Source organism: Crotalus tigris, unplaced genomic scaffold (genome assembly GCF_016545835.1).
Source record: "Crotalus tigris isolate CLP2741 ecotype Arizona unplaced genomic scaffold, ASM1654583v1 scf7180000024341.3516292, whole genome shotgun sequence".
Classification (NCBI taxonomy): domain Eukaryota; kingdom Metazoa; phylum Chordata; class Lepidosauria; order Squamata; family Viperidae; genus Crotalus; species Crotalus tigris.
Window position 1 is genome coordinate 2,932,239 of NW_024100511.1, and position 27,289 is coordinate 2,959,527.

The window sequence follows — 27,289 nt, forward strand, 5'->3', positions numbered from 1 at the left end:
ATTACTTGTCATTTTTATTACTTGAATAATATTTTTCCACTTTTCCATAAAGAATATATATAATACTTCTAACTATAAATCAATATATATGACTATAATATCATTGTATAACATTAACGTTAACAACTAAAATTACAAGTAAAGTTGTACCTTTCCTTATCCCACTATTTATCTAGTACACTTTATAATATTCTTAACATCTATTATATATATATTTCTATAACACTATACACGATACATCGCCTATTTATATTTCTCTACTATGCTATGATTACTTTTCCACTTCTATTTAGTTCAATTACTCAATTACACTTATTTCTATTTCATTAATACAATTCATTTATTTCATTACTTTTAATGCATTTGCCTGAGACCACTTTTTTACTTGTAGCTTAATCACTGCTTGTATATGAGTGAATATTGCATCAGCCTTTTTTTCCTCAGTCTCAATTTAATATGTCCACCAATCCACCAAATATCACCTCTTATTTCTTCTTCTCTGTATTCAATATTTCCCAAATATCCACTTGTCGCTTTGTCCAGATATATGTCAATTAAAGTCCAAGTTTCAATGTTATTTATTCTTCAAAAATAAGCTAAATTTCTCCGTTGTCTCCCTTCACCTTTTTGTCCTTATGTTAATTTTTCAAAGTCCTTCTTAATCATCTTTAATTGTCTCCAACCGTCCTTTCTCCAGTCCTTTCTTTGATTTCATTCACAACTTCTTGCAGTTCTTAAATTCCAGTCTCTCACATTTTGTAAACTTTGCTGTGGGCTCTCAGCATTCTTCACACTGTTCTCGTTCTGCTCTATTTGCTCCCTTCTCTGCTCTGTTTCAATTCAGTTGCCGCTGTATTTCTCTCCTTATAGCTTTACTTTTCCTGTGCCTTCTCTCAGCCAAATGATCCTCACCTCCTTCAGGGGTTTCCTCGTCTCCTGTTACAAAGCTGTCGGTTCAATTTTTCACTCCCTCTCAGGCTGCCGCCATCGCTCCAGGCCAGTCTTAAAGACCGGTTTCTTCTCCGCCAATTTTAAGAGTGCTGCTTCATTCTGCTTGGGTGTTTGATTTCCACCCGGCTTCTCTGGAGCTTCCTCTTTAATTTGCTGATCTCTCCGGGATCAGCAAAGCCCTTGCTGGGCTCTTGGCGAAGATTTTCCCGGGACTTAGGAACAGAGATCTGTTCCTTCACCCGCTCCACGATGATGTCACAGCCAGAAGTCCTTAAATTTTCGTTTTAAAAGTCCACTTTTATTAAATATACTGTACAAAACTGTTTATCGCTATATGGTCCATCTCCCTATTACATTTTGTAATAACAGGTCTTATAATAGATTTATTCTTATATTCTTTTCCAATTTTTTTCCATTTGTCTTGAGATATATTCATATGGCTATGATTTAATCAAGAGGACAGCACATTACAAAGTATAAGCTTTGAAAAATGCATCATTTTCACCACTTTTATTCTGCTACTGTACTTCAATACAATATACATTTTTTTCACTATTTGGTAGTCCTATATACGATAACATTCTAAACTGAAATGTATTTTGAAACAACTTAATCAGATTCTTCGTAACTGTTTTTATTTCATTTTAATTCATATTGTTGAATTACCATCTTGCAATTACCTAGTTTATACAGTGTGCATTTCAATTAATTTTATTCTATATAGTTCATTCAAATTACATTTTAGTGTGCTTTATTTTAAACCACCCATAAAGTTTTGCTTACTTTTTAAAATAATTTTTTATTAAATTAGAATAAAAATGTTCTAGAATGTATGTTATTAAATATAAATTTTGAATTATAGAGTAAGAAAGATAATCTTCACAGAGATATGTAAGAATATTACCTAGAAAAAAAAGCCCAGGATAAGATAACTTTCAGAAGCAGCTCAGGCTGACTAGAATATACGAAGGAGCAGGAGGCAGAATGCAGAAGTGGCCTGTCCCTTTTTGCTTGAAGAACAGTGGTTGTCCTTTGGCCTATGGCAGGATGCCATAGGAAGCATTGTATGATCTTATAAATGATCACCCAGATGGCTCAAAGCAAGGCTTGTTTCAAGAAAAAAAGTATTTTTTTCCCTACAGAGTTAAAGAAGAGAAAACATTAAGAATCTTCTTCATGGCATCCTATCTAAAGCATGTTCAAATGCTGGAAATTAATTCAAATCATCCCCCTCCTTTATAGTGACTTCTTTTATAAGCAGTTTATATTTTTAATGCTACTTACAGTTTACCAATGTAGAAAGTGAGTAGATGTAATGGATAAGAGCAAGAGCCTGACATACTCTCCATTTTTGAATATAACATTCTTCTAGAGACTCTTGCCGGAGTTTATTAAGTCCAATTGCTAGATGAGAGAAATGCTTCATATGCTTTGGGTAATGTGATTATTTTATATGCTTAGGATATTGGGGTACTACCTCTTTTCCTTATTTTGCTACATGGAATGGGTATTTTGTTGTTCTATTGGAATCAAGCAGGGGATTAAGAGCTCCTTGCTTACTTGGAAGGCAGCCATAAAGCTAAGAAAAAAAAGAGACCACATGAAAAAGGAGGGCAAATCAACACAGAGGACTTGAAATGTTTTTGTTTCTAAAAACTGAAAAGGAAGACCGTAATATCCTTCATGATAAGCCAAACATTTTCTTTAAAACTAAGAACTAATGTCACTTTATTGAGATAATTTTTAAAGAAAAATGTTTCTCTTCTGCCATTCATTAATAATAAGCTATTATTGTAAAAAAAAACTCCTTCATGGATTACTGCCTTGTGGCAAAGGCGCTTGCGTAACTCAATGAAGCTATGAGCTATGCCGTGCAAGGCCACCCAAGATGGACAGGTCATAGCAGAGAGTTCTGACAAAATGTGATCCACTGAAGAAGGAAATGGCAACCACTCCAGTATTTTTGCCATGAAAACCCCATGGACAGTACTAAAAGACAAAAATATATGATGCTGGAAGATGAGCCCTCAGGTCAGAAGGTGTTCAATATGCTACTGAGGAAGAGCAGAGGGCTAATACTAGTAGCGCCAGAAAGAGTGAAGCAACTGGGCCAAAGCCAAAAGGATGCTCAGCTGTGGATGCATCTGGTGGTGAAAAGAAAGTCCAATGCTGTAAAGATCTTTTCTCCACAGGAACCTGGAATGTAAGTTCCATGAATCAAGGCAAACTGGATGTGGTCAAACAAGAGATGACAAGACTGAACATCAACATCTTAGGAATCAGCGAATTAAAATGGACAGGAATGGGTGAATTTAATTCAGAGGACCATCAGGTATACTACTGTGGGCCAAGAATCCCTCAGAAGAAATGGAGTAGCCTTCATAGTCAATAAAAGAATAGGAAAAGCAATACTGGGATACAATCCCCAAAATGACAGAATGATCTCAGTGCGAATCCAAGGCAAACCATTCAGTATCACAGTAGTCCAAGTCTATGCCCCAACCACTGGTGCTGAAGAGGATGAACTTAACCGGTTCTATGAAGCCCTACAGCATCTTATAAAATCAATACCAAAAAATAATGTCCTTATCATCATGGGGGATTGGAATACTAAAATAGGAAGCCAAAAGATAACTGGAATAACAGGCAAGTTTGGCCTGTTAAATGAAGCAGGGCACAAGCTGATAGAATTTTGTCAAGAGAATATGATGGTCATAGCAAACACTCTTTTCCAACAACCCAAGAGACAGCTCTACGCATGGACATCACCAGACGGTCAACACAGAAATCAGATTAACCGTGTGCTCTGCAGCCAAAGATGGAGAAGCTCTATACAGTCAGTAAAAACAAGACCAGGAGCTGACTGTGGCTCAGATCATGAGCTTCTTGTTGCAAAGTTTAGGCTTAAATTGAAGAAAGTAGGGAAAAACACTAGGCCACTCAGGTATGAACTAAATCATATCACTGATGAATATACAGTAGAAGTAACATAGATTTAAGGAATTAGATCTGATAGACAGAGTACCTGAAGAACTATGGATGGAGGTTTGCAACATTGTACAAGAGGTAGCAACTAAAACCTTCCCAAAGAAAAAGAAATGCAAGAAAGCAAAATGGCTGTCTGAGGAAGCTTTACAAATAGTTGAGGAAAGAAGGGAAGCGAAAGGCAAGGGAGAAAGAGATAGATACACCCAATTGAATGCAGAATTCCAGAGAATAGCTAGAAGAGATAAGAATGCCCTCTTAAATGAACAGTGCAAAGAATAGAAGAAAACAACAGAATAGGGAGAACCAGAGATCTCTTCAAGAAAATTGGAGATATGAAGGGAACATTTCATGCAAAGATGGGCATGATAAAGGACCAAAATGGCAGGGACCTAACAGAGGCAGAAGAGATTAAGAAGAGGTGGCAAAACTACACAGAAGAACTATACAAGAACGAGCTTAACGTCCCAGATAACGATGATGGAGTGATCACTGACCTGGAGCCAGACATCCTAGAATGTGAAGTGAAATGGAAATCTGAACAACAGCAAAGCTAGTGGAGGTAACAGTATTCCAGCTGAGCTATTCAAAATCTTAAAAGACGATGCAGTAAAAGTGCTACACTCAATTTGCCAGCAAATTTGGAAAACTCAACAATGGCCACAGGATTGGAAAAGGTCAGTTTACATTCCAATTCCAAAGAAAGGAAATGCCAAAGAATGTTTAAACTATCGCACCATTGCACTCATTTCACATGCTAGTAAAGTTATGCTTAAAATCCTACAAGCTAGACTCCAGCAATATGTGGATCGAGAACTACCAGAAGTACAGGCGGGATTTTGAAGAGGCAGAGGAATTAGAGATCAAATTGCCAACATACGCTGGATCATGGAGAAAGCTAGGGAGTTCCAGAAAAACATCTACTTCTGCTTCATTGATTATGCTAAAGCTTTGATTGTGTGGATCACAACAAATTGTGGCAAGTTCTTAAAGAGATGGGAGTACCAGACCATCTTATTTGTCTCTTGAGAAACCTGTATGCTAGTCAAGAAGCAACAGTGAGAACCGGACACGGAACCACTGATTGATTGAAAATTGGGAAATGAGTCCGGCAAGGTTATATACTGTCGCCCTGCCTATTTAACTTATATGCAGAGCATATCATGAGAAAGGCAGGGCTAGATGAACCAAAAGTTGGAAATAAGATTGCCGGGAGAAATAACAACAACCTAAGATATGCAGATGATACTACTCTAATGGCAGAAAGTGAAGAGGAACTAACGAGCCTCTTGATGCGGGTGAAGAAGGAGAGTGCAAAAGTTGGCTTGAAACTCAACATTAAGAAAATCAAGATCATGGCATCTGGCCCTCTCAATTCCTAGCAAATAGATGGGGAAGAAATGGAAGTAGTGACAGATTTTATTTTCCTGGGCTCCAAGATCACCGCAGATGGGGACTGCAGCCAAGAAATTAAAAGATGCTTGCTCTTGGGGAGGAAAGCTATGGCAAATCTAGACAGCATACTAAAAAGCAGAGACATCACCCTGCCAACAAAAGTATGTATAGTCAAGGCCATGGTTTTCCCAGTTGCAATATATGGCTGTGAAAGTTGGACCATAAGAAAGGCTGAGCGCCAAAGAATTGAAGCCTTTGAACTATGGTGCTGGAGAAGACTCCTGTGAGTCCCCTGGATTACAAGGCGATCAAACCGGTCAGTCCTAGAGGAGATCAACCCTGACTGCTCTTTAGAAGGCCAGATCCTGAAGTTGAAACTCAAGTACTTTGGCCACCTAATGAGAAGGAAGGACTTAGTGGAGAATAGCCTAATGCTGGGAAAGATTGAGGGCAATAGAAAAACGGGATGACAGAGAATGAGGTGGCTGGATGGCGTCACTGAAGCACTAGGCGTGAGCTTAAATGGACTCCAGAAAATGGTAGAGGACAGGAAGGCCTGGAGGAACATTGTCCATGGGGTCGCGATGGGTCGGACATGACTTTGCAACTAACAACAACGTTGTAAATAATTGTTATAGTCAATTTGTCCTATGAGTAAAAAGGTAATAGAATATAATAACTTCAAAGTATGTCTAAAACTACCACCAAGGGGGAAAAAACATGAAAGAGAACATTATCAGTGTAAAATCAAACTTTGGAATATGAGGTTTAACTTGATCCAGTTTGGGATGGTAATTGCAGCAATTAAAAAAATGAAAATAAACTTGCATTAAATTATTCCATAGCTTTCCAAATATTTATTTACATTTATTAGATTTTTATCCTGCGGTTATCACTATATAAATAACTCAAGATAGCCAACATATCTAATACTTCTTCTCTTTTTCTGTTCCCCACGACAACAATCTTGTGAGATGGGTTGGGCACAGAGAAAGTGACTGGCCCAAGATTATCCAGCTGGCTTTCATGCCTAAAGTGGGATTAGAATGCACAATTTCCTGGTTTCTTGGCCATCAGTTTAACTATTACACAAGACTGGTTCTTTTTTTTTAAAAAAAAAAATATTTTCCATTTATTCATACAAGATACAATTCACAAGATAAAATAAATTCATAACCATTGGTACCACCTGCCCATTCCCCCCAGGCTGCGTCCACCCTCTCTGGTACCTTCCCTACTTCCCTCCTCTTTCTCTCCTCCCCTCCTACTCTCTTCCCCTCCCCTTCTCCTCTTACCATCCTACTTCCTCCCTGCACCTTCCTCCCCTCTCATCCCTCTCAAACACATGAACGCAGCATAGGGGAAATGCCCAAGCAGCACATCTCTCGTAAACTACCATATCTATATAATCCTTACCCACCCACTCACCTCCCCACCCACCCTCAACCCTCCCCCCCTCACTTCCCAGAGCAGAGTACAGGGTTATTAATGAGAAAGTTAACAATAAAAAAAAGGAAAAGAAAAAAGGAAAGAAAAGAAAAATATCATACTTAACCTTTAACTCCCCTTAAATTACATCATCATAAACAAATCCCTACAACATTTGCTGTAAAATTTACTCATAAAATAAATGAAACTTTGTAGTCCCATACTTTTTCTGAATATAATCTATCCATCTTCTCCATACAATATATATCTTTCTTGTGTATGATCCTTCAAATAAGCAGAAATTTTTGCCATTTCTGCAAAATTAGAAACTTTAAATATCCATTCTTCTAAAGTAGGCATCGAATCTTTCTTCCAACATAAGGTTACTAGTAACCTTGCTGCAGTTAATAAATTCAACATTAAAATAGTTTCTTTGTCACTTAAGTCCACAAAAATACCCAATAAGAATAATTGAGGAGTAAACTTTATTTTCCTTTTAAAAATCTTTTGAATGTTCCACCAAATCATAATCCAAAAAGCCTTTACCTTTTTACAATTCCACCAAACGTGAAAATATGTCGCATCCATATTACCACATCTCCAACATTTGGGTTCTAAATTTGAATACATACAAGATAGTTTTTTAGGATCTAGATGCCATCTGTAAAACATTTTATAAAAATTTTCCCTCAAATTTTGAGCTTGTGTAAATTTAACATTTCTAATCCAAATTATCTCCCATAAGTCCAATGGGATCGGTTCCTGGATATTCTGAGCCCATTTAATCATACAATCTTTGACCAATTCTGTTTCCGAGTCTAATTCTATTAAAGCATTATAAATTCTTTTTATATGGGCCTGACTCTGATCTTTAATCTGAATAACCAAATTTTCATCTTCTAAGGTTATTCCCTCTTTCTTATCTATAGTCCACCTGTCCACTATTTGTAAATATTGAAACCATGACTGTAGAATATTTTCTTGCCTTAATACATCTAGGGATTTTAAATGCCAGTCCTAACCTGACCAAACTAATAATTCTTTATACGAAATTTTGTCAAAGTTCATCCCCTTAGAAATTCCCTCGATTGCATGTCTAGGAATCCCCCAGATAGGTATTTTATAATTTAACCTATGATAATACTTTTTCCAAACTCGAAGTAAGGCACTCCTCAAAATGTGTGATTTAAAAGCCCAGTCCACTTTCTTATTAAAAATTAAATATGCATGCCAACCATACATTAAATCCCACCCTTCAAGAACAAGAATATCCTTGTTTGTTAAATTAAGCCAATCACTTATCCAAGTTAAAGCTGCTGCATCATAATATAATTTCAAATTAGATGCTTTAAGTCCTCCTCTTTCTCGGGCATCTTGCAAAATCTTAAACTTAACCCTTGTTTTTTTCCCAGCCCAAATGAATTTATTGATACCCTTCTGCCATTCCTCCAAATTTACATCTTTTTTTAAAATAGGTATCATCTGAAACAAGAAAAGAAACTTTGGTAGAACATTCATTTTTACGGTTGAAATTCTCCCCAACAGTGACAATTGCAGTTTTTTCCAATCATTTAAATCCTTTTGTATTTTTGCCCATAATAATTCATAATTATTCTTATACAATTTTCCATTTGAAGCAGTTAAATATACTCCCAGGTATTTAACCTTTTTCACCATCTGAAAACCTGTAGCTTTAACCAAACTTTCCTTATCATTAACTGACATATTCTTAGGTAATATCTTAGTCTTATGATTATTGACTTTAAAAGCAGAAACTTTCCCATACTGTGTTATAAGTTCTAATAGACAATCAACCGCTCGAGTCGGTTGTTCCAAAATTAAAACCAAATCATCCACAAAAGCCTGTAATTTATACTCATTCTTTCTTATCTTTATACTCTTGATTACTGTTGATTCTCGAATCTGGATCAACAAAATCTCCAATGTTAAAACAAATAACAATAGGGATAATGGACATCCTTGTCTTGTCCCTTTTTCAATATTAAAAGTCTCAGTCAGTCCCCCATTAACAACAATTTGAGCATATTCTTGCTGATATATAGCTTTAAGTGCATGTAAAAACTGATCCCCAAAATTCATTTTCTCTACCAGTGAGAATAAAAATTTCCAATCTAATTTGTCAAAAGCTTTTTCAGCATCCAAAAATATAAAAGCCACATGAATCTGATTGTTCTTATCCAGATACTCAATTAAGTTAATAATTTGTCTTACATTATATTTCATATATTGCCCTGTTATGAATCCTGATTGATCACTGTGAATCAGATCCTTCATAACCTGCATTAATCTATTTGCCAAAATTTTAGTAAAAATCTTATAATCTACATTTAATAATGATATTGGCCTGTAATTCTTAGGCTCTGTAAGATCTTGATCCTCCTTCGGAATCAATGATATAAACGCTCTTTTCCAAGAAGGAGGAACTTGTTCTCCCAGCAAAATACTATTAAAAAGCTCCTTTAATGGCTCCAGCATTTCTTCAGATAAATTTTTATAATACGTTGATGTCAATCCATCTGTTCCTGGAGACTTTCCCACCTTTAACTGCTTAATAGCTAAACCAATTTCCTCCACAGTAATTAAACAATTCATCCCATTTTGCTGTTCCTCAGAAAGTTTAGGAAAATGTACTGATTGTAAATATTTATCTATATCCATTCCCTTTATGTTGTCACTTGAGTATAATTTTGTATAAAAATCTAAAAAACTCTTTTAAATCAAACTTTGCTGAAAAACCTCGGTACCTTTATATTTTACTTTCTCTATAATCCTAGCCTTCTGTTTCTTTCGTAACTGATAAGCCAACCACCTCCCAGGCTTATTCCCATTACAAAAAGTATTATGTCTCATATAACGCAGATTGGTAGCCACCTGATCTGCCATCAACATATTAAATTGTTCCCTAAGCATCTTTATAGAAACAAGACTGGTTCTTGAATATAATATTAATATAATCAAATATTGATTTCAGTCTGTTCCAAATCCTGTTGTTGTTTGTTTCTTCCCTTTTTTCTAATGCGTTAGATTAGAACATGCACTGAGGGATGAGAAACTTTATCATGTAGACAATTGCTACAGAAACTCAACAGCTGCCAAGTCATAACAACAACAACAATAATAATGCTGATTCCTACAGACTGGGTGTCTTACCTTACAAATATAAAACAACAAAAGCAGTTAAGAACATACTACTCCACTAGCAGTTTGGATTAAAATAATCATAACAATAAGAAACTTAACAGAGGTTCCACAAACTCATCAACCCCAGGCCTGGGACCAAAGCTTTAACTCCTTTTTGGAACCGCAGGAGAGAGGCTGTTTTTATATATCTCGGGGGGGAGGGAGGATGCTGTTTCAGTGGGCAGAAGCTGCAGTAGAGAAGGCATAACTCCTCAGTCCCATAAGATGGCAATATTTAATGAACCTGGAACATACCCACTATGCCAGAATAGCACAGTTAATGAGCACCCAGGCCTTGACACACAACTGGATTGTCTGGGCAGGGGGCAGATTTGACAGGCAGTGATAGATCTGTGAAAAGCTATCCAGATTGGCAAGTGGGCAAGTTTTCTTCAGGAAACAGTTCCCATACCTTTTTGAAACTCCAGAAACAGTCTGCACAGAATTTGAGTCATTTAAAAGAATATCTTTAATAAATATTTATTAAAAGAGAGAGGATTTGGATTAGTTCTTCTGTTTCAGGTTTGTTCTTATAGCAAGATATTCTTAATTACTGACATTTCAGGGGGGGTTGCATTTCTTTCCTTCAAGTTAATGATTAGCTAGTAATACAGTTTGCATTGAAGTTCTGATTTTTTTGTTCCACAGTTAACCTGCTAGTGAATCTGGATATACCTCATTAGAAAATGTAACATGTTTTTTTAAAGATTATCTCCAACCACAAAACATTTATTATCAGCCTATAATTTTGCCAGATTTCAATATTTTATAATTACTCTTTCCCTTTTAAATTATATCTATTTTAGTTTTAGCTATTACCTAGTCAAATTCAGATAATTAAAAACCTTGCAAGCAAAATGACAGCTAGCAGATTTCAGCTCCAGACATCCAGTTGACTACAAGATAGGAATAAAGAATTAGAATTGTTCAGCTTCAAACTAAAACTGATTTTGATTTTATTATTTTATATATACAGTATATTTCATTGTTTATAATCAGTTTGTGTGTACACAAGCTGAGTATAGTATATAATCTACTGTTTCTTCTGTTCTTTACATAGTATCACTTTGAATGATTTGGGATTTTTCAGTTCTGACCTTGATTGCATTAGTTTGACTAGCTTGCTCTTGAGCAGCCAAAATATAATACTGATTAAAATAAAACATTAGCACTCATTAAACTTAGAATTTCTCTATACAGACCTGTTGTGTTTGTAAACTATTAGTGATTTATTTGCAGGGGATTTCCAAAAAAGTCAGGCAGAACTGCCAGGATTGCATCTGATGAAGAAATTCAGGGCACAAAAGATGCTGTTATCCAGGACCTGGAAAGAAAACTTCGCTTCAAGGAAGATCTCTTGAACAACGGCCAACCAGTATGTAGCTTGCAGCAATATTCTAAACAGTTTTCTTACTTTATGTACATTTGGAGAGAATTTAACTTTGCATTCATGTGGATTTCAATTTTATATGGTACTGTATTCTATTATAGTAGGAGAAGGAGGCAGATTTTCAAATAACAGAACTGAGCTGCAAGATCCAAATTGAAATATTCTCTATTGTGATTTTTCATCATGCACTGAGATTGAGTAAGATATATGGGGCCCCAATCCTTATTTTGTACTTGGAAGTTTCCTTCACTTGTGTAATGGAATCTTTCCTTCCAACTTTAAAATTACTAGATCTGGTAAATGTTGCCTCTGATTGGTCTATTTATGGTTTCTTTGAATACAGTATGGCTCTGGTCTGTCTTTTTATATTGTCCCAAGATTCTTACATTATATTTATCATTTTTTATTTAATCAATTTATATTACATTATTACTTTTCAGCATAAAGATGTAGGCTACTAAGGAAATTTACTTTTGCAATTAGCAGAGTAAGTGGGAAAAAGTTTAATGAATACCAAGGAACATTTAAGTTTCAGGCCTGTTCCTACTTTCTTAAAAGTGAAAGATTACTTCATGGGCTTTCAACAAAAAGGCAATAAATATGTTTAACACCTATGGAGGCTGCAGGAGTCAGGCATGCCAATTGTGTAAGTAAATTATATAGCCACGACATGGCTGGAATCCCTGCATGATTCACAGGTAAGTACTATTGAGTGAGTTTCTAGAATTACTTCCAGCAATTAGAATTTCATGTTCTAAATTATAGCTGTAAATGTTGACTATAGTTAATTGATCATCTGAAAAATTGATGATTTGATGAGTATGAAATACTCATACTTGTTTTAATTTATATCTTATATTTTCAAAGTTCTATAAAGGGAAAATAAAACTTATGCTTCTTCCTGTCCCATATTCTTCTTTTGGTGTCAATGCTTTTGCAAAATTTAGACTTTGTCAGTAAAAATCTCTAAACAAGGGAATTGTTTCTATGGTATACTTGCATTAATGCACATACTATATAAAGAAATATAGAATTATTATACTGGAGTTTTATATTTTGTCAGGATAATTAATAGCTAAACAGCTTATATAAAGATGGAATATGGACGATGCAATGATAGGATGATGCAATATTAGGAATGACTCAGCAGAGTCTGTGTCTGTGCCTTTAAGGGCTGAGTATTAAAGGGGAGTTTTTACTGAAGTTTTTTCCTCTCTCATCCGTTTGACTGCTGTGATTGCTGTGTGTTGGAGTTTGCTGTTTCACCACATGCATGTATTTTGTTTCTAGTATATTGTAGATATTGTAATATAAACCACCATTTAATTACAAACCATTGTTTACTGTATTTACTCCTGGGTTACCTCAACTCAATAAGACTGCATGCTCTGACAGTTATGGGCCCAGAGTGAGGAGAAACCCAGTGAGAGTTTGACCTAGAGCAAGAGGAGTTGAGGCTTGTGGTTTGTTGTGGTTTAAAGAAGCAGGCAACATGGCTTCCATCAGTGTAATATGAGGAGGTTTTGCAGTATCTCATTTGAATAAGACAAACTATCTCTCCTGGAGGCTGAAAATGGAGATGTACCTGTGAAGGGAGGAATTGTGGATGATAGTTGCTGATCCATCTGCAGCCCTGGATGATGGGGATCAGAAAAAGAATGAGAAAGCATTGGCCAACATAATCCTGAGTTTGGAGGATAGCCAGCTGATACACGTGAGGGGTCTTCAGTCTGCTAAGGAGTGCTGGGAAGCTTTGTGCAGTGTGTACTTGAGAGAGACTGTGAGCAGCAACATTATACTGACAAGAAAGCTATATAAAGCATAGCTGAAGCCAGAAGAGAGCATGTGTACGCATTTGCAGTCCATGAGGAGGACATTCCTAGAATTAGAGGAAAGAGGAATGACTTTCACTGAGTCACATAAGGTGTATGTGGGGCTCAGTTCATTGGACAATTCATGGGACGTCCTGGTGACCAGTTTAGAGTCCATGCAGGAGAAGGACCTAACCATGAGTTATTTGACTGGCCGGTTGCTGGAGGAGGAACAAAAATGACTGGAAAGGCAGCAGAGAGGGGGTGATGACAATGTATAGCCCAAGCCTAGAGCTGTTACGTCCCAAGGTGCCGGCAGAGCGGCTGAGAAAGTTTGCATGGTGAAATACTGCTTCAGTGCTGCCCTGAGAGGAGAAACAGAGGAGCAGCGAGACAACTGACATTTTCCTTGGCAGTGACATTAAATGAGAAAAACACTTGGCTATTGGACAGTGGGGTCATTCAGCATATTACAAATGACCCACAAATGTTTTCCAACTTGAGACTAGTTAAGCAATCATTTGTTAGCTTGGCTAATGGACAACAGTCTGCTGTTAAAGGGGAAGGTAAAATTTATGTACCTGGTATAGGAGAAATGGATAATGACATGTTTTTATTTTGAACAATAGCAATAGCACTTAGAGTTATATACCACTTCACAGTGCATTAGAGCCCTCTCTAGGCAGTTTACATAGTCAGCATATTGCCCCCAACAATCAGGGTCCTCATTTTACCCACCTCAGAAGGAGGGAAAGCTGAGTCAGCCTTGAGCCGGTGAGACTTGAACTGCTGAACTGCTGGCAGACGGTAGTCAGCAGAATTAACCTGTAATACTGTGCTCTAACCACTGCGCCACCACAGCTCTTTATTTTGTAGCGAGGAGGCAGAATACAAATCTCTTCAATATATATATAAACTATAAATATATAAAGCAAATATAAAGCAACAAAATAAGACTTCATTGCAGGGTCTGGAACAATACAATTTGTTCAGATCTGCGGATTACAACTGTCATGATTCTAAACCGGCATAGACAAAGCCTGCAATACAGCCTGCCCCAACTTGTAATCCTCTAGATGTCTTGAATTTCCAGGCAGAATGGCCAAAGCCAGCCCCGGATATTGCCAGGTTAAAGAAGGTTGTTATAACAAATCAGCTTCTTTGTCTAAGCTTAGACAGGTTTGATAGGTTTCATTCCTCAGACAGAGAACCCTTCTCTAGCAAAAGGAGCTTGTGGAGTCTGTGAATTGCCAACATGGGTTTTAATTGTACAGATAGCTCTGGAGTCATTGAATGGGCACTGATTTGGTGTAAATGGATTTACTATTTTCTCTGGGCTATAAGAATAAACTCTGCCTCCTATCTTTATTCCAGAAAAAAACCTGGCAGATTTCCAAGAAACATTGTATAAACATGGCAGCTCTAGAATCTCCTTTTTGTCCCCAGATCTCTATTGTAACTGGTAAAAATTGATGGCACTGTTTCCAGCTATTTGAAACTCACGAAACTCATGAAACTCACAAAAACTGTATTGGAAGTCCAAAAATAACAACAGCTCCCCCCCCCTTCAAAGAAGTTATGGAGATGCTAGTCCCATGCCATTTATAATTTTATCCCACCCACTTTATATCATCATTCTGCCTATTATGACCTTTGGCAACCTCCAAAAATATTGACTGGCTCATGACTAGTAAAATTTTGTCTACCTCTGATAGAAATGTTTAATTACTTTGAAGTATGAGTTGAAATTTGGAGAACATTGTTCATGTATTTATTGGTAGAAGATGCAAATGTCTCATTCTTCTGATTTAGAAGTTAACGTATGAGGAAAAGATGGCTCGTCGATTGTTGGGGGCTGACAATGCTGCAACAGTCTTCAGTATTCAAGAACCAGAAGAGGAACTTGCAGAACAGGTACTGCAATTTATCTTTCTACTCACAAAATAAAATAGCAATTTTCTTGTTAAAATAGGTTTTTTTTTATGAGTGATGACAACATTGCCTGCTTTTGAACATAATTTTTAATCCAGGTAGGTTGATAAACTTTTTTACGGTCTTTGACCAGCATGTAATCTGGTATTATTAAACAATGACCCGAACAAGCTAATCTAAGGTGGTTCATGTAAAAAAACCCTAAACCATAACAGTTAAATTCACACATCAATTAACACCCTCTTCATATTATTGCTTAATTATGCAGGCCAATGTTTGTTTTCTTAAAGAGATTCATACTGACATTGTATATTTATAGGCCAGCTTCATATTTCTTTTCCGCCAAGCCTAGCTACCTAAATGAAGTTGAATTGCAAGAAATTTTGGATTCCGTCTAAATGAATTCAGTCTTCAGAATTTAATCCTTTGATCAAAGTTATTTGGTGTACCAGTTATAGGTAAATTTCACAGTATCATGATATCAAATCTACACACATTTTTTGTGTGTATGGGCTTTATTATACCTTGATTCTGCTTTTTAATAACACTACAGCCTTAGAGAGGGAAACATTGGCCTAGTTATGCTTATAGCTAAATGTTGAATGCCCAATAGGTCTTCAGTAAGTGATGTGCTATAACCCACCCAAACTGAGTTTGTGTAGATTGAAATATGTTGTCCAAAACAGAAACAGGCTCTTTTTGATGAAAATTATCCTAAGAACATAGTTGTGTCTTCTTTTATATTTGCTTATGCCTATGTTTTGCATCTTGTTTTGATCAAATAAAGAGTGCATCCTGAATTTGGAAAACATATTTAATGAAACATGGATAGCTATACTTGAAGCTGTGCCAAATCACAAAACAATCAACAATAAAACCATAAATTTGATTAAAATGCTATATTAACTTGCCCTGTGTTTTTTGTCATGACAACCAAATGGTATATTAATGTAAGAGTTTTGAAATAAAGAATTGCTAATAATCATGTTTTTTTAGTACTGTATGATGCTTTTCACGTCTGCAAGTTCCTCTTTCTACCATTGGCCTGAAGATGAACTGTCCATATGTCAGAGACTAGGGAATGAACAAGGGATACTATTATATTAGATATAAATTGGCCATCTTCAGTTACTAATGGCCTTTTTTATGGGTAGACAGTCAACATTCCTTGTGTTGGATTCAGGTCTTCAAAGTGCACTGAAAGATTCCACATTTGCTCCGAGGCTATCCTTTCATGATTTGTCTACATGGGAAGGAATATCTTAGGTCCTTTCTGTGGCATTTTTCTAAAAAGACAGTAAGTGTTTTAGTTGTATAGTAGGTAGATGTAAATAGCCATAAAGTATGAAGTAATGGAGGAAATGTGGATGTAGGTTAATTTGAAGCAGAAATGGAAGGTTTTATGGGGAAGCCAGATTGTTTTGCTGTTGGAATTGTTGCAGGCCAAGACATTTATAACTGCATAGCCAAATATTTGATTATTTTTACAACTAGAAAAATATGGAATCTGCATTTGGCTTGAACAGAAAATAAAATCAAGATGATTTTGTTCAAACTCTTGCATGATTGCAGGCAATTGTAATGCAGAATATAGTGCTTCTTTAGCTGATCACATGAAATAACAATTTTAAGTTTTCTTTCAATTTTCATTTCTTTTCTCCTGCTTTTTCATTCCATTTCAACATCAAATATAGTCTGCATATCGAGACAACTTTTTTTAGTACAGAAGAGCAAGAAACATTTCTACACTTTAATGAAATGAGTGGCCACCATCATTTATAATCAATCCTGGGGAACAATTTGTCTGAGATTATTGCAAAGTTCTCTTACAGTTCTTTTAGTGTCCATATTTTTTCTGCTTTTACAGGGAACTGATTCTGTTGATGCTTCTATAGTGACTCATGAGGCTGTGCAAAAGGTTCCACTTTCCTTTTTTCTTGCTTTACTGTCTGTTGACCTCTTGCTACTTCCTCTTTTGACATTGCAATGCTGTTTGCAGAATTTAATATTTGCTTCCTTTCCTTTGCATAATTCACTAACACTGAGATTTAAAGCTACTCTTTACTATGTAGTAAACACGTCCACTTCAGATCATTTTTAGGGAGTACGGTTCTCTAAATCCCATAAACAGAATGGGATTCCATTCAAAATATGTTCAATATTTAAAATGATCAAATGGATCATTTTGCATTCTACTTAAATGTAATCTAAGGAGTTATTTCAATATTTCCAGTCCTTAAAACAGAAACATTGTGATCTAACTCATATATCCTATTATATATGTCCATTGCTCAACTAATATATTCATTTTGTTTTGCTTCACAGAATATTATTTAAAATGTGCAGACCTGTATATCTACATTTTTAAATAAAACCTGGAAAATTGAAATAATTATAATCTCATTAAATAACCTGCCTGATAAAATGACCTTAAAGACCTAATTAACTTGAGTTTTCTGTTATTTATAGGAATACAAAGTCTCCAGTTTTGAGCAGAGACTGATCAGTGAAATTGAATTTAGATTGGAGAGAACTCCAGTAGAAGAGTCTGATGATGAAGTGGAGCATGGGAAAGATATTCTTGATGGCAGCCTGGCCCCATATTTTGTGACAAAACTCAAACACTACAAAATATTTGAAGGAATGCCAGTCACTTTTATATGCAAAGTGTCTGGAAATCCAAACCCAAAGGTAAGGGAAAAAATGTTTTGGATAGTTCACACAAAACATCAAAGGAATCTTTCATAGAGATTCAGAAAAATGTATTCTTTGGGCTTTTCTAATTTCCTTAAAATGTGACAAATTCACACAAGTTTTGAATACATGGAATTTTTCAACTCATATCAAAACTGTTGTATAGTATAAACACCATAAATGATGGGAATGTTGTATTCCAGTCTATATGCTTTCAGGTTTTTCTTAAGTGTTCAGTGAACTGGAAGGTCTAGTAGATCTTTGTGGATGATCTTTGGAACTTTCCCAGCATATGGTTCTCAGTTCTGCTGGTTAGAACTAATAACCTAACGGGTATTTTTCTTAATAATAAACATGTAAACAATACAATGCTTCTGTTCTAGTCTACAACACACTTGACATGGCATCAGTTCAGACATGCTTTGTAACACATGTAGCAAAAGCAAACCAATTTAGTATTTTCCGAACTTCAATTCATGATCTCATTGGCTGAGACAGAACAGGAATTAAAAACCTGAGGCTTCCCTGATGGCTTGAAATATTAATGCCAACAGCCCAAAGCCAGCACAACTAATAAAGAAGCATGCCAAAGCTATAATTCAGCAATACATCATGTTTTTCCTAACAAGTTCATTGGTGCTTGTCCTCAAAGAGCAGCAAACCCTCCTCTATATGTTTATAGTCTTGGTATTTCTTAATCCCAGATAAGTGAATTTTATAAATTCTAGCATTCTTTTTGAGATGACATTTTGTTGGACTTAATGGAGCTAGAGTGGAGGGTAGACAGAGCTACCCATTCTAATAACTGCTTTGCCTCAATATGCCATTATTCTCTGCCACGTTTTCTCTCTCTGCCAAGCATCAGGATGCCAGTATAGATCCCACAGCTCTGAAGTGCACTGGACTGAATGCCTGGAAAAAGCTGCTGAAATTAGGAGTAGTGCTACGTGTTGCCATAGGGTTGTTGTGAGATCACAAGGCATTGCAATTTTATATAGGAATGCATCTCAGAATGTGTAACTGAACATCATTATATTTGAAATGCATGTTAAGCAACCCCACTATGCTTAATTTAACTTGTTTCCTGTAATTACTTTATTTTATTAGAAGCCTGAGGTTATACTGCAACATAGTGTTTTGGTACAGTAGTGCTCATAGTGATCTAGTGCAGTCTTTCTCAGCCTTGGCAATGTTAAGTCATGTGGACTTCAATTCCCAGAATTCCCCAGCCAGCTTTGCTAAGGAATTCTGGGAATTAAAGTCCACATGATTTAAAGTTGCCAAGGTTGAGAAACATTGATCTAGTGGATAGCATTTTTGCTTGTTGTTGCATTTTCCTCCCAGATTCTAAGATGTGAACAACCAGTACAAAACTTATTTCTCATAAATATGCATTCATGAAAGAACATGTATTTCGTGTTCTAAATGATACATGAATTCTAAGGGACTTTGGGGTCTTCTTTAGGAGTCTGAAAGGAGGAGAAATTTTTTCAGTACTGTGATATTTGAAATTATGTCATCTTTGTTATTATTGGTAAATTCCTAATTATAAAATGGAACATAAATGTATATATGTGTATATGTGTATTAGCTGATGTTTTTACTAGATATCAGTGAACAAAAGGATCCTTTCCATTAAGTCTGGCATTAAAATATATCTGAGGATAATATATGCAGAAGGAAACTGCCTTAAAGGTAAACTTCAAAATTTTGAGATTCTGACATTTAGTTTCCTGCATTTTATATTGATAATCTTTTTACTCCCCCAAATTTAAACTGCATGTGGTTGATTAAAAAAAAAAAGATGTTTAACTTGACAAAGGCAACATGCAGTCACATGAAATAATTGTAATTCCTAAAGGGAAAACATTTAACTACATATAGAATATTCTTGTGGGGCAAGAGGAAGGAATGATATATTAATTGCTTTATAACTGAATTAACAGTAAAATACCACATTCAGTCATGTTAATCTAGGACACCAGGCATAAACTCCTTTATGTATCTTAACTTGCTTAATTCTTGACAAATTTCCAGATTCTGTAATGAAAGAAGTGTATGATAAAATAATTACTAGCTCTTACAAGACCAACATTTATGAGGTAATACTAGGAAATCTGCGTAGTGTGGAAGTTCAAACTTATTTTTGCTGCTAAGCCTTTGCTAAGATTAGGCTTTACAAACAATAGCACAACTTTTTATTTGAAACATAAAAACTGTCATCACATTGCTGTATTAAGCCTTGTTGGCAGTGTCAGTATTTTGCAATCCAGCACATAAAATTAGTAAGAGACGAACCAGAAAAACATTATCTTTGCAGTAACTCAGTTCTTGTCAGTATCTGGTAACCTTATATGGAAGTGTGAAACTTGGTCTGTATTCCTCCTTTACTAGGTATTGTTAAAATTTAATGATAGCTTTATGCCATGCATTGAAATAAATAGCTGGTGGTCAACCATCAGAAAAATGAAGAACTTGTTGTAGCATATAACAGTTTAGGATCATTCTGCTTTTTATTTTTCCTTGGAAATGAAAATGATACAATGATGCTGCTTTCAAAGTGATTGACTGCATTAAAACTGTTTGCAGTTGTCATGAAAATTGGCAGTCTCTTAATCATTCCTCCTGTGCCAGTTCTTCAAAAGGCTTTTGATGGCAACTTTCATTCAAGTCCCCCCAAATTAAGGATCTTCCTGTGAGTTTTTCCTGCATTATCGCTTTGTCTACCAGCATCTGACACAGCCAGTGATGAGGATACCCTCATTTATTCATTCAGAGAAAGAATTAATGGTGTAGGTAATCACCAGGTCAGTTCAGTTTCTACAACTGGGGACCACAGATATCTGGAACAATAGAAAACTTTATTTTGGTTCCTAATACCTATGATAAATAACCCAGTACTGAACGTACAGATAGTTCTCAACTTATAACATTTAGTGACAGTTCAAAGTTACAATGGCACTGAAAAAAGTGACCTAAGAAAAAAACCTGGGTGACAATATCTGGTAGAGAAACCATGGTAGAGTAGGATAATAAAAAAAACTTTCATTAATTGTTCAAGCCTAAATATTTATTGACTGGTATGATTTCTGATTGAAGCTTAATTGGACATTATGTTGGTGGCATGACTAGCAGTATAATGTATACCGTATATGCCGGTGTATTAGGCGACCCGGCGTATAAGACGACCCCCGAGTTCGATGCCGGGTCGCAAGACGATCGACGCCGAGTCGCATATAAGACGACTTTCTAGGCATGCGACTCGGCGTCGATCATCTTATACGCCGGAAATGACGTCATTTCCGTCGTATAAGATGACTTTCTAGGCATGCGACTCGGTGTCGATCATCTTATACGCCGGAAATAACGTCATTTCCGGCGTATAAGATGATCGACACCGAGTCGCATGCCTAGAAAGTCATCTTATATGCCGGAAATAAACGTAGTTTATAACGTTATTTCCGGCGTATAAGATGACTTTCTAGGCATGCGACTCGGTGTCGATCATCTTATACGCCGGAAATGACGTAATTTCCAGCATATAAGATGATCAACACCGAGTCGCATGCCTAGAACGTCATCTTATACGCCGGAAATAATAAATAAATAAATAAACGTTATGACTCGGCGTATAAGACGACCCCCGAGTTCGGAGGCTGTTTCATCGCTCTCAAAAGTCGTCTTATACGCCGGAATATACGGTAAATGTTATGAGAAAAAATGTACATAGAAAAAGTATCAATATTTACTTTTTGGGCAATGATGAGAGAAAGTGGAAATTGTAATGCAGTAGTAACAAGAGAACTAATTTCTCCACCATCTTATACCATCTCAATCTGGAATTTTACTTCAAACACGAATACATACACCACTCGTTGTTAATCCAATGAAGTGAAATAGCTGTTTATTTTTCAGTAATTTGTCCTAAGTCTGCAACAGAAGGAAAGACAAGAATTTATTCTAGATCCTTTTTATTTATTTATTTTCTGAGATCAGCATTTGTGTTTTGGGTTTTATTTCTCTCAATATACAGTGGGGCAAAAAAGTATTTAGTCAGCCACCAATTGTGCAAGTTCTCCCACTTAAAAAGATGAGAGAGGCCTGTAATTGTCATCATAGGTAGACCTCAACTATGAGTGACAAAATGAGAAAACAAATCCAGACAATCACATTGTCTGATTTGGAAAGAATTTATTTGCAAATTATGGTGGAAAATAAGTATTTGGTCAATATCAAAAGTTCATCTCAATACTTCGTTATATATCCTTTGTTGGCAATGACAGAGGTCAAACGTTTTCTGTAAGTCTTCACAAGGTTGGCACACACTGTTGCTGGTATGTTGGCCCATTCCTCCATGCCCACCACTCTAGAGCAGTGATGTTTTGGGGCTGTCGCTGGGCAACACGGACTTTCAACTCCCTCCAAAAGTTTTCTATGGGGTTGAGATCTGGAGACTGGCTAGGCCACTCCAGGACCTTGAAATGCTTCTTACGAAGCCACTCCTTCGTTGCCCGGGCGGTATGTTTGGGATCATTGTCATGCTGAAAGATCCAGCCATGTTTCATCTTCAGTGCCCTTGCTGATGGAAGGAGGTTTGCACTCAAAATCTCACAAAACATGGCCCCATTCATTCTTTCCTGTACATGGATCAGTCGTCCTGGTCCCTTTGCAGAGAAACAGCCCCAAAGCATGATGTTGCCACCCCCATGCTTCACAGTAGGTATGGTGTTCTTTGGATGCAACTCAGCATTCTCTCTCCTCCAAACACGATGAGTTGTGTTTCTACCAAACAGTTCTACTTTGGTTTCATCTGACCATAGGACATTCTCCCAATCCTCTTCTGGATCATCCAAATGCTCTCTAGCAAACTTCAGACGGGCCTGGACATGTACTGGCTTAAGCAGGGGGACACGTCTGGCACTGCAGGATCTGAGTCCCTGGCGGCGTAGTGTGTTACTGATGGTTGTCCTTGTTACGTTGGTCCCAGCTCTCTGCAGGTCATTCACTAGGTCCCCCCATGTGGTTCTGGGATTTTTGCTCACTGTTCTTGTGATCATGTTGACCCCACGGGGTGAGATCTTGCGTGGAGCCCCAGATTGAGGGAGATTATCAGTGGTCTTGTACGTCTTCCATTTTCTAATTATTGCTCCCACAGTTGATTTCTTCACACCAAGCTGCTTGCCTATTGCAGATTCAGTCTTCCCAGCCTGGTGCAGGTCTACAATTTTGTTTCTGGTGTCCTTCGACAGCTCTTTGGTCTTCACCATAGTGGAGTTTGGAGTGTGACTGTTTGAGGTTGTGGACAGGTGTCTTTTATACTGATAACAAGTTCAAACAGGTGCCATTAATACAGGTAATGAGTGGAGGACAGAGGAGCCTCTTAAAAAAGAAGCTACAGGTCTGTGAGAGCCAGAAATCTTGCTTGTTTGTAGGTAACCAAAATACTTATTTTCCACCATAATTTGCAAATAAATTCTTTCCAAATCAGACAATGTGATTGCTGGATTTGTTTTCTCATTTTGTCTCTCATAGTCGAGGTCTACCTATGATGACAATTACAGGCCTCTCTCATCTTTTTAAGTGGGAGAACTTGCACAATTGGTGGCTGACTAAATACTTTTTTTTGCCCCACTGTAGATCTATTGGTTCAAAGATGGAAAGCAAATCTCTAAAAGGAATGAGCACTACCGGATGCAAAGAGAACCTGATGGGACCTGCTCTCTCCATACCACTGCCTCTACCCTCGATGATGATGGGAATTATACTATAATGGCTGCCAATCCACAGGTAAGTCAAGCCTTAGCTGTAGAATCAGTATGCTCCTGGGCACAGATGTTTGTTTACATTCACAATCTGAACTAAATATTTAATTGAGAAATGATGTCATTTTAGGGCAAGTAATACTTAATCCTTCTCAACTCATCTCACACTCATAATGCCAAGTTGAGAATACAGAGCTATTGGGGAATGATTCAAAAATGTTTCTTTAAGCAATTGTCCTTATATAGATATTACTAGGTAAACAAGCTACATTTGCAGTCTGATGTGCCTCTGTGGTTGGGCTAACCACTGATCATTCAGTACACTTCTACTTCTGATTATGTCTGAGTAGAACTATATATTATGAGGAAAAACCAGATTCCTCCCCATCCCTAATGGCAGAGTTCATTTTATTCATATTCTCTCATAGTAAAACCTATCACATGTCCTTATGCCCTGGTGAGTCCTTTCTCTCCTCTCCCCTCTCCTCCCCTCCCCTCCCCTCACACAATATACCAACAGAAGAAGCACAATATACCAACAGCCAGTATGTGTTGGTCTTTGTTGAGCTGACTGTGGTGCAGACAACAGATTTCGTAATGTTTTACCAGCAACTGTTGCTGGCATCTTTGAAGGCAAGCAACTGAGCAGGAACTGACTGGGCTGTTTCTGTAGCTAGATATTCTGACTATAAAACTGCATGTTAGTATATAGATATGATCTATTTATCTATGTTAGAATTGTCTGTGTCATGCCATCTAGTGGTTATTTAGCTAAATTTTGGTACAGTAATTGCAAGAAAATCTAAGAGTGAGAAAAGGAACAATAGTTGCTATTCGGTAAATTTGGTCTGAGAGCTAAAATGAGGGAACAGATTAATTAGGTTGCAGCTATGATAGAAAAAGAATTTAATCGAGGCTGTCATACTCAAAGGTCAGGAGTTGTCATAGGTCATTGCTGCATATCCTGTGCTCTGTTTTGTAGTTAGACAGCTGTTTGTATTTCTAAGTTTCTGAGTATTCACTGACCACCTCCTTTCTTGTTGGGCTTGCAACAGTTCTTGTGAAAGATCTGATTACACTACAAACCCCAAAAAAATGTTTTTAATGCTTTGTAGAAGTCTGTAAGTAACAACCTAAAGGACTATTAGAAGACTTATTGTTAAAAGAAGGCTATTCAGTAAAACTGCTCTACATTTATATATTTTTTCTCTTTTTAATTTCAAATGCTAGGGGAGAATAAGCTGTACAGGACGATTGATGGTCCAAGCGGTCAATCAGAGAGGACGCTGCCCCCGGACACCTCCTAGCCAGCCTCATGTCAGAAGGTATTATAGTTAATTATGAACTTAGGAAAAGTTTATGGTTCTAATATTAATATAGGTAGTCCTTGACTTACGATCATAATTGAGTCCAAAATTTCTTCAGTTTTGCCCCACTTTACACTCTTCCTTGCCACATTTGTTAAGTGAATCAGTGCGGTGTTAAGTTAGTAACATGGTTGTTAAGTGAATCTCGCTTCCCCATTGACTTTGCTTGTCAGAGGGTCACAAAAGGTGATCAGATGACCCCAGGACATTGCAACTGTCATATATATGAGTCAATTGCCAAGCATCTGAATTTTGATCATGTGATTATAGTGATGTTGCAACAGTTGTAAGTGTGAAAAACAGTCATAAGTTACTTTTTTCAATGCCATTGAAACTTTGAATGATTACTAAATAAATTCTTTTAAGTTAAGGACTATTTGTATAAATATTTTTTATCATTATTACTTATTTAATAGTATTACTGACTGAGGACATACATAATTAGCTGGATCTCTGTACTTATCTGATGCTTTAAAAGTTGACTTTTCAAACTGAATCCATTTTTGGAGATGAAAAATTATACAAAATTTAGATTGCAGGAAAAATTCAGTGAGAAATATTGCATTACATAATTGAAAATTTGTTGAAACTGAACTGAGCTATGTAATGTTTTAGTTCTTACAATATTTTTAATATTTATATGAGATTGTTACTTTTAATAATTAAGCTTTTAATTGCACCGTCAATAAAAATAACAAGCAAAACAAATATTTAGGACTTTTAGTTAGCAATTTCTTTTCTCAGTCTGTCTCCTGGACTACTGTAATGCATTTTGTTATTCTGTTATTGATGTGAAGATGTTTAGAGTGCAGACCCAAAAAAGATGCAAAATCTCAACAAGGAATATACTGATAGTTGATTTGTAAATTATGAAGCAGCTCTTGGCAGATTGCAATTCATTAAATAAAGTATTATAGTTTTGCTTGTCTATCTATGAAGTAAATTAAATTGGAGTGGATAAAAATATCTTTTCATAATATGCTTGAACTTAGAAAGCAATTTGTGTTGCCTTTGCAACCATTTTTATAATGATATGGGAGTGAAATGCAGAGATGATTATTTGAGAAGGAGAAATGGAGAAGACTTGGAGATAAGTAACAGTAACCATGAACAGTTTTCATTAAAAGAGTTAACTAAATCTGCAGTAATATCTGTTTGAGCTACATCAGTGTGAGTACATTTGGAAATATACTAGGTTAATCTGGGGTGATTTACATATTATCTATAGACCACGGTCTCGATCAAGGGATAGCGGAGATGAAAATGAACCAATCCAGGAACGCTTCTTCCGACCACATTTCCTGCAGGCTCCAGGAGATTTGATAGTTCAAGAAGGAAAACTTTGTAGAATGGATTGCAAGGTACATTTAAAATTTTATTTTTAATATTGAATATATAGGTTACAGGTAGTCCTTGATTTATGACCACAACTGAAGCCAGAATTTCTGTTGCTAAGAAAAGGAGTTATTAGGGGAGTTGTTCCTGATTTTATGACCTTTTTGCTAACTTTTTTGTTAAGCAAATCACTGTAGTTGTTCACTGAATCACGTGGTCATTAAATGATTCTGGCTTCCTCCATTCCTCTGGGATGGTTGCAAATGGCAATCATGTGACCCCAGGATTCTGTGACCGTCCTAAATACATGGTCACCAAGCACACAAATTTTGGTCATATGACCATGAGACTGCTGCAACGCTGGTAAGTGTGAGGCCTAATCATAAATCCCTTTTTTCCAGTGCTGTTGTAACTTCAAATGATTGCTAAATGAATGGTTGTAGGTCAAGGACTACTTGTGTATTGAATGAATTTTATATGTGTATTATATTTTTACAAATATATGAAAATAATTTTACATAATAAGAAATTGAGCTACACTTAAGTAAACATTATATATGTATATTATCTTAAAAATCATTGTTGGAGTAACTTGTCATATTAGGTCTGTATGAAGAAGTTATCTGGTAGAAAAGCGATATAATGGAATATACTGTATCTGTACATAGAAGTGACAAAGACGGAAATTAACATTTTGTAAATATTAAATAAAACTCATTTTCCCTGTATATTCCTTTTAAGAAAGTTTTTAAATCTTCCAAAGGTAAAAACTAGTAAATTTCAATTGTATTTAGGTAACTCAGAATGTTATTGGAGTGCTATTAAAATGTTTCTCATAACATGGCTGCTAAAGCAACTTTGCCAAGCAGGAATTGTTATTAATGATATTTATCATTCAACAACTGAAATTTGATTCATAGGATTCTGAATATGGAGTTTAATTTCCTGAATAGTGTACAGTTGAAAATAATTTTTGTTCAATGAAATCTTTTCAACACATTCCTCCTTGAAGGTAACAATCAAGATATTATTAAATGT

The 27,289-nt window shown here is 36.3% G+C and overlaps 1 protein-coding gene across 8 annotated transcripts in view; it reads left to right on the forward strand.

Moving 5' to 3' along the window:
• PALLD (palladin, cytoskeletal associated protein) overlaps nucleotides 1–27,289 on the forward strand; it is a 524,810-nt gene that overhangs the window by 461,480 nt on the left and 36,041 nt on the right. For 7 of the 8 annotated variants that reach the window (XM_039326459.1, XM_039326458.1, XM_039326461.1 and 4 more), the window contains 7 exons: nucleotides 11,200–11,335; nucleotides 14,974–15,075; nucleotides 16,961–17,011; nucleotides 17,563–17,784; nucleotides 23,425–23,574; nucleotides 24,780–24,874; nucleotides 26,145–26,277. In XM_039326459.1, the coding sequence (XP_039182393.1) occupies nucleotides 11,200–11,335; nucleotides 14,974–15,075; nucleotides 16,961–17,011; nucleotides 17,563–17,784; nucleotides 23,425–23,574; nucleotides 24,780–24,874; nucleotides 26,145–26,277 (889 nt within the window). The remainder of the gene's footprint in view (nucleotides 1–11,199; nucleotides 11,336–14,973; nucleotides 15,076–16,960; nucleotides 17,012–17,562; nucleotides 17,785–23,424; nucleotides 23,575–24,779; nucleotides 24,875–26,144; nucleotides 26,278–27,289) is intronic. The other variant, XM_039326460.1, reaches the window with a different exon arrangement.